Source organism: Gossypium arboreum, chromosome 5, assembly GCF_025698485.1.
Source record: "Gossypium arboreum isolate Shixiya-1 chromosome 5, ASM2569848v2, whole genome shotgun sequence".
NCBI classification, from domain to species: Eukaryota; Viridiplantae; Streptophyta; class Magnoliopsida; order Malvales; family Malvaceae; genus Gossypium; species Gossypium arboreum.
In genome coordinates, this window is record NC_069074.1 from 36,376,163 (window position 1) to 36,383,864 (window position 7,702).

Genomic DNA, 7,702 nt, shown 5'->3' on the forward strand with positions numbered 1-7,702 from the left:
AAATTCAGTCAACGTTTACCCTTAATGAGTCTATAGCATGTGGAGGACTAATTATTAAATTTATTCCAATAGATATATTGAGAAATAAAAAAAATACTGCATAAAAAAGAAATAATAGGAACATAATATGTGAAATGGTGCTAAAAAAAAAACAAGAGCCAGTCAAAATTTATTAAATATATTTTTTATATGATATAATCAAAACTCAATAGTTAATTATGAAATCGCTGAATAAATTTAATTGGAAACGATTTCCAATTCTCCCATCCTAGAAAATAGAATTTTATAAATTTTAGGTTAAAAATTAATAAAATGATATGTCAATGACATGAAAAAGATATTAAAATGATATTAAATAATTAGAAAATAGATATAAGATGACGTGACATTTTTATTTTATACAATCATTTCCCTACAAATGACCAATATATAAATATAATATATCGACATACAATACATAAAACACTATAAGCTTATATTAATTAGAAAATTACTTTTCTAACGAGCTCTAGAACTAATATTGAAATTATTTAAAATTAAGTAAACAAAATAGGAATATTAGTATAATTAAGTGATGAAAACAGAAATGAATACAAAGTTAATGGAAAAAAATGCAAACCAAAAAGAACCTCTGATAAGTCAGATTAACAGTCCAAAGCTGATTTGGGTATGTCTTACAATGAACCTTCATTTATGTACCTTAAAGGAATTGATGTTTGATATAACTCGGATGCTTGTGGCGGAAATGTTTTAACTTTCTTTAAATTATTTTCATATGTATATATGAATACAAGTGCTAGATGTATGTATTTGCAGAAATCCGCATAGCTCCCAATGAATGAGTACGAGCAATGTAAGCCTCAGCTCCTGAAGCCTTCAATGAGACTTTTTATGAAAGTGAACAGAACAAAGCAGAGAAAACAGAGCAGTACTATGAACATGAAAGCATCGCATCTCAAAAGAGAATGAAGGAAAACCAGAAGAAAACTCTATTTATTTTAGATAATTCATTTGCTCTTCCAAGCTCCAATTCTGGCAAATATTTACAGAGACGATTTAATAAAAAAATTACAAAAATAAAATAAAATGACTATTTACTGCATGAAAACACTAACAAGAATCCAGTAATGGTAACCGAAATCTAAGCAGTTCATTTAGTTTCAGCATACATAATGCGTCTGAGAAGGTCTTCTTCGACTCATACAATCATGAGCACAATGGAATTTTCAAAAGGAGCAGTCCTTGAACTGAATGAATCATCGTAGTAAGAAGATGGAGGCCTTGCATGAACTAAAGAATATGGTAGCCACTGATTTCATCGGTGTGTAAATTCAAATCCGATACAAGCAAAACTTGATGCCAAACCAAGTATTCAAAACTTTGGTGCAGATAAAATAATTGTGCTTGGCGGCTAATCCATCACCCTTTGATTCTTCAATCATAACCATCTCACATTTATAAAATACTTGTTTTTGACTAGCTTTTTGAGCATCTCGGACATTTCAAGAAGTAACCTTCATGGTTTACTCCCAATTTTCTTTGAATCCCCGACTTCACTACTCAAATTGTAGGACCACTGCTTTCCATAATTTCCGATACAATCAACAATGTAAAATTCATGGTAGTTTAAGGTATCACCTCCACCCCCCCTAGTTTTGCTATCTTCTTCTTAAGTGTCGTTGTAATTCCACACATGCAAAGGGAATCCATAAATTTCCACCCAAGTTGCTTTGTATTTAGAGGAGAGTGAAGGAGTCCAATCAATTTCCATGAACTACTCCACCCATGCCTACTTTAACTTTTTGCTACAATTTGAGACCCTCTGTCAACTTTACCACCCGTCTCATCCTCCATTTATATTACAAGTATATTATATTTGCACGATTGGAATTTTTTTTTCTTTTTTAGGTTTTAGAAATTTATAGATGTGAAATATCTCTGTTTTAAAAGTTGAAAGTTTTGATTAGTAAGTTTGAGAATCAAATCAATAGAATTTATAAATGTGAATGGTTAAATTTATTAAAATTTTTAAAATTAAGATCAAATTGATAAAAATATGTAAGTATTGAGGTCTAAATGTGTTATTATACTAATAAAAAATGTTGTCCATTACCAATTTAATAACGAGTAACTAGAACAAGAACAAATAAAAACTTTAAGACTAATATTGAAATTATTTAAAATTAAGTGAAAATAGAAACGAATACAAAGTTAAAGGGAAAAAAATTGCAACCCAAAAAGAACCGCTAATAAATCAGATTAAAAAAATAAAGCCCAAAGCTGATTTGGATATGTCTTATAATCAACTTTTGTTATTTGATTTTTGATATCCTGAATAACTTCATAAGCTTGAGATCAACGATGCTATTGATACGATTCTCTAATAAAATATCGAGTAATTTCATCATTAGCCACTACATTATTAAATTATGAGTAAGTTCTTTATTTGATCACTTAATTTCCTTTGACAAGTTAATTAATAACAAAAAAGGAGGTTATACATCCAAATACATGTGAAGGAATGTAGTAGTAAGTATACCCGAATCTATGTTACTCAAAGTCGAGTACAAGTGTTACATTTAGAATGTGTGCTATATAGATATTTTCAGGTTTTTTGTTTTTTTTTTTAAGTTTTACTATGTATTTAGAATATCTTTAGAAAGTTATTGAAGAAATATATCCCTATATCCATATTCGAATAAAATAAAGAGTTGAAGTAATATAGATTGAAAAACAACAAAAAAGCTACCCTAGGTTCATTGTGATAGATCGGATTAGTAGTGTGGAAGATTTAAAAAGAAACTTTGCACCCTAGATAGTAATCAGCTACCAACTTTTCAAATTTGGGTTTCAAATATATGCACTTCATCTCAACACTCAGTTTTGCTAGTTTTTAAAATAACAACTAAGCTTTGCAACAATAATATCATCATCCTACTTTCTATTGTTTCCACTCTTCAGTTTCTTAAAAGGTCCATGTTTGATACTCATGTCTCATACACATATATATAATATGACCCAACAAAATAAAAACTATAACCTTAATTATCTTAGGATTCTAAGATGATCCAATTAATGTCAAAAGGAAAAACCTTCATTTGGATGAGAATCATGCATCAACTACAACTTGCAACCATATAGATGGTATGCCATCAAAACAAGTTTCCTTAAGTTTAACATAGTTTGCAGATCTTTTTCTTTTTCTTTTTCTTAAAAGGCAAAAATACATTTGTCTTGAAAGTAAAAAATGTATGAAAATACCTGCATCAGAACATTTGTTTTCTCAGTCACTGCCCTTTCTATATGATGACTTGTTCATCAATTACAATGACAGGGATGTGGAAAATGTTGGCCCAATCTTTATCTTTATCCTTTTCACAATGTTCCTTCAGCAAAGGACAATTTTTAATGCACAAATGAGAAAGAAAGGGAGGGAGCATGTTTGGCGGCATGGATTGGAGCTTGGGACAATTGTAGATTGACAAATTGCAAAGAGAGGTGAGGTGTTGAAACCCTTTATATTCCAAACTCTTTAGATTTCGAAGACTAGAGATATTGAGAGACGTAAGAGAAGAGGGAAGCAGATGTTCATCTGGAAAACACTCCATCTCTACTTCTGAATCCCTGATATATAAAGATGTAAGAGAAGGGAGTGTATGCAAACTCCATTCCCTTTTTCTAATCAAGCTCTCAATTAGTTTATCACTCTCAAATATTCTAATTTCTTTTAATTTGGAGGGCAAACCCTCTTTTGGAACCCTCTCTATTTCTGGACATCCAACTATTGTCAAATACTCAAGGGATGGAAAGACGGAGTGCATTTGCTCTGGCAATGACTTTAAACTTCCGCAATTTAAAAGCCAAAGTCGGGTCAAATTGGTGACAGCTAATCCATCTTCAATTTGAAAAGATATCAAATTTTGGCAGAACCATATATCTATAGAATCGAGACATGTTAGATGCTAGTGGTAAGAGCCCTCTAAAGTAGCACTAATAAACTTCAAGACTTCACATCCCCTAATATGAACTTGCTTTAGCATAAGAAGCGATCCTAATAGGAAAGATTCCAATCCATGACACTTCCAACTATAAATATCCAAGGATTCAAGGGATGTATACAAGAAGATATTGGAATAATCCACGCTTTCACATGAATAGAACTCTAATTGCTTCAATGTGATGGGCACCCTAACTTCAGAAAGGGATCTAATTTCTGAACAACCTGACAAACATAAATTGTCAAGAAGTGTGCATTGTTGCAACATTTGTTCCAATGCAGAATCATCCATATTCGAATCTGTAATGTCCAACTTCTGAAGCCCACAAGCCAATGGCTCCAACTGCAATGCTTTGCATTTCTTTAACTCAAGTTCCAAAATGCTTGGTGCCGTTGGAAGCAAGCCTCCAAGCTTCTCACAATCTTTAATCTTCAGTTTCTTTAAACAAGGGAGGTGTTTGGGAAGAGACTTAGTTAGTTTTGGACAATATCTAATGCATAACTCTTGTAGAAGAGGGAAAGCTTTATCACTCTAACAACACCATTCCTCCCACTCTTTATAACTCTTGCCCATATCCATAGAACTCATCACCAACTATGAACACTCCACTCAACCCGAAAATGGAAAGAGATTTCAAATATGATAATTGGCCAAGTGGCGGTAAGGATATGCAAAATTTACAATCATGTAAGGAAGATAACTCCTAATAAAAAGATGCTCCAAATTTGTATGAGGCTTTAGTTGTTCAAGTACTTCTCTATCATGCCTTGAATCACCATCAATATCATTATCTTCACCCCAACTCAACTCCAACTCTTTAAGATTCACCTTATCCTTCAAATTGGCATTTTTGGCATCTATGGCACTTGCAACATTTTTTAGTCCTGAAATGGAAAATCTTCCACGTAGATGCTTGAGCTTTCCCAAATCATTAATTTTCGATCCAGTTTGATAGCCTAAAACAAAATCTGTTATTATTCGAAGATCTTTCAACCTACCCATTCCTTCTGGCATCCTTGCTAACTTTGTTCCTTTTATATCAAGATATAGCATGTTGATCAATCTCTCTATGTCTCTCAGTAACTCATCAAGGTCACTGCATGCACGTAATTTTAATGCTTGCAAATTATACAATGTACACACAGATTTTGGCAACCTTTTGATTGAATTTCCTGAGTGTTAAAGTGATAAGTCAGGTGGTTTGTTAGGTTTGTTAAGATTTGTTGAGCAGGAGTTAGACCTTAGTTTCTTCTATATATAGAGCTGTGTATACTGTATTGAAAAGCCAAGTTTAACAGATTGTTTACCTGTGGTAGTTTTCAATTTCTCTCTTTGCATATCTACTTTCTCTTTGATATTTTAGCATGGTATCAGTCGCTCGGTGATTCTTGGGCATGCCTGTCACGCACTCCGCTGATTCTGACTCTGTAGAGCATGGAGGCTCTGTTTTTTCCGGTGATCGGGTTGTTGCTTTGTTTCCTCGCCATGATGTTGTTAAACTTGATCAAGGATCGTTTATGCAGTGGCAACAATAAGTTCATTTTATTTTTGCTGGTTACGATTTGCTTGGATTTCTTGATGGTTCTTTGATTGCTCCGCTGAGGTTCGTTCAAGCTCCCGATGGATCTTTTGTTTCAAATCTGTCTGCCTCAGTTTTTACTCAACAAGACAATCTTCTAACTTCATGGCTGCTTTCCATTATTTATCCCTCATATTTGTCCTCCTTCACGGACGTCCGGAATGCGAGTGATGTGTGGATCTTGGCCACTAGCTTGTTTGCGGTTGACACGAGCACGAAGGAATCTCAACTCCAGCATGAGCTTCATTCGCTCAAGAAAGGTAGCTTATCTGTTCGATCTTACGTTGATAAGATTAAAGGTTTATGTGCTCTTTTTGTAGCATCCGGTTCTCCGATTTTGGAAATGATCGACGGTTTTACTTGCGGGTCTTTCTTCCGAGTTTGAGGGAGTTATTTTGTCGGCCTCACTTTCTTCGACTCCGGTGCCTTTCAATGGCTTGTTGATGCCTTGCTTGAGTGTGAGACTCGCCTGAGTCGATCGGTTCAACAAGTGGTGGTTGCTGCGTACTATGTTGAAGGATCTCCACCGCTTGTAGATGAGGGCTCTTCTCATGGTGGACGTTCGTCGATCCGTGGCCGTGGTCGTGGTTTTTGTCCTCAACTTCAGTGTCAAATTTGTAATCGGTTTGGGCATCTTGCTCAACGTTGCTATTATCGGTACCATCGAGAGGAGCAGTCGCCGGTGGTAACGTTACAATGAGAGATGGTCTCTGGTATGTTTCCTGGCTATGGCCATGTCTATAATGCTGGTCAATCTGATGGTTAAGTTTATAATGCTGGTCAAAATGCTGGTTAAAATTATAATCCTGGTTAAAATGCTGGTCAAAATTATCATACTGGTCAAAATTGGTCTCTGCCAATTGTTGATAAATCGTCTTTGAGAATGGATGCTATAGCTCCACGTGGGCTGCATGTTAGGCCACATGTTGGTATGCCTTATGTGTATAGTGGTGGCCAGTTTGAGTCTCCTTCTCTGGGTACGTATGTTGGTGCAGGAACCAAGGGCGTGAATGTTTCTGTGCGTGGGCCGATTAGTGCAGATCCTAATTTTGGGCCGCATAGTTTTTCCAGGCCTCGTTTGGATACTAGACAATACTCTTTCAGGCCCAATGCTAATCATGTGCATTTTGATCCGCATGAGTCACCCACCACGCCTGAGGTTCCGTGGCGGACAAAACCGCGTGCTCGTGTGTTTGATGTTGACTCGTCTCAGTATGATTCATCCCAATTTGTTGGTATCCCCCTCTCCCGAGTTTTTAATTTGCGTGCCTCTGATTATTCTAATGCTACTGCCTATAGCTCGAATTTTAATAACACTAATTCGTATGTGCCATTACCGGTTGGGAGCACCTCGTGGTGTCCAGATTCTGGAACGACTCACCATGTGTGTCAAAATGCTTCCAATCTTCATACCTCCACTCCTTATTCAGGTAATTCGTCTCTTCTAATGGGTAATGGAGCTTCTACTTACATTTCATTTATTGGGAATACTGCTATACCTATACAAAAGAAAATACTTCATTTGTCGAATGTGTTATGTGTCCCAAGCATTCGGAGAAATTTACTATCTGTGTCTAAGTTTACGACTGAGAATAGTGTTTTCTTTGAGTTTCATCCGTCTCACTGTGTGGTTAAAGATATCCAGACATAGGAGATCTTACTGTAGGGCCAAGTTCGTGATGGGCTTTATCAGTTTTCCACCGAATCGGTCGATCTCCGTCTATCTGTATACAACACTGCGGTTCAAGCTTGTTCCACGGGTGATGATGTTTTTACTCAATGGTATCAAAAGCTTGGTCATCCCTCTTCTACTATTGTAAAGACTGTTCTTGATCAGTGTTAGATTTCTTTCAATAAAAAATGTTTTGATCATGTTTGTGTTGCGTGTCAGAAAGGCAAATCCCATAAGTTGCCCTTTTCACAATCTCGTACTGAATACACTGAATTGTTTGAATTAGTTGTTTCTGATTTGTGGGGCCCCGCATCTGTTGCGTGTGACGGTAATTGGTATTATGTCTCATTTATTGATTTGAGTAGTAGTTATACCTGGGTTTATTTGTTAAAATGCAAATTACAAGCAGTGGATTGTTTTCTACAGTTTCAGAAAATGGTACGTACTTAGTTT

The 7,702-nt window shown here is 35.5% G+C and overlaps 1 protein-coding gene across 1 annotated transcript; it reads right to left on the reverse strand.

Annotated features, from left to right (window-relative positions):
* Positions 1–3,299: 3,299 nt before the first annotated feature.
* On the reverse strand, positions 3,300–5,394 carry LOC108451530 (putative disease resistance protein At3g14460). Its single transcript, XM_017749212.1, has 4 exons — positions 5,306–5,394; positions 4,680–5,094; positions 4,013–4,529; positions 3,300–3,895 (listed from the first exon to the last, which is right to left on the reverse strand). The coding sequence occupies exons 1-4, from the start codon at positions 5,392–5,394 to the stop codon at positions 3,300–3,302; spliced, it is 1,617 nt and encodes a 538-aa protein (XP_017604701.1).
* Between the last annotated feature and the right edge of the window lie 2,308 nt (positions 5,395–7,702).

Excerpts from the sequence above, each read along its gene's own strand:
- LOC108451530 (XM_017749212.1), bottom strand. The coding sequence starts at position 5,394 with ATGCCCAAGAATCACCGAGCGACTGATACCATGCTAAAATATCAAAGA. Across the intron at positions 4,530-4,679 it reads GTTATCTTCCTTACATGATT|AGTGATAAAGCTTTCCCTCT; the intron begins GTAAATTTTGCA and ends TGGTGTTGTTAG. Across the intron at positions 3,896-4,012 it reads GCAAGTTCATATTAGGGGAT|ATGGATTAGCTGTCACCAAT; the intron begins GTGAAGTCTTGA and ends TTCAAATTGAAG.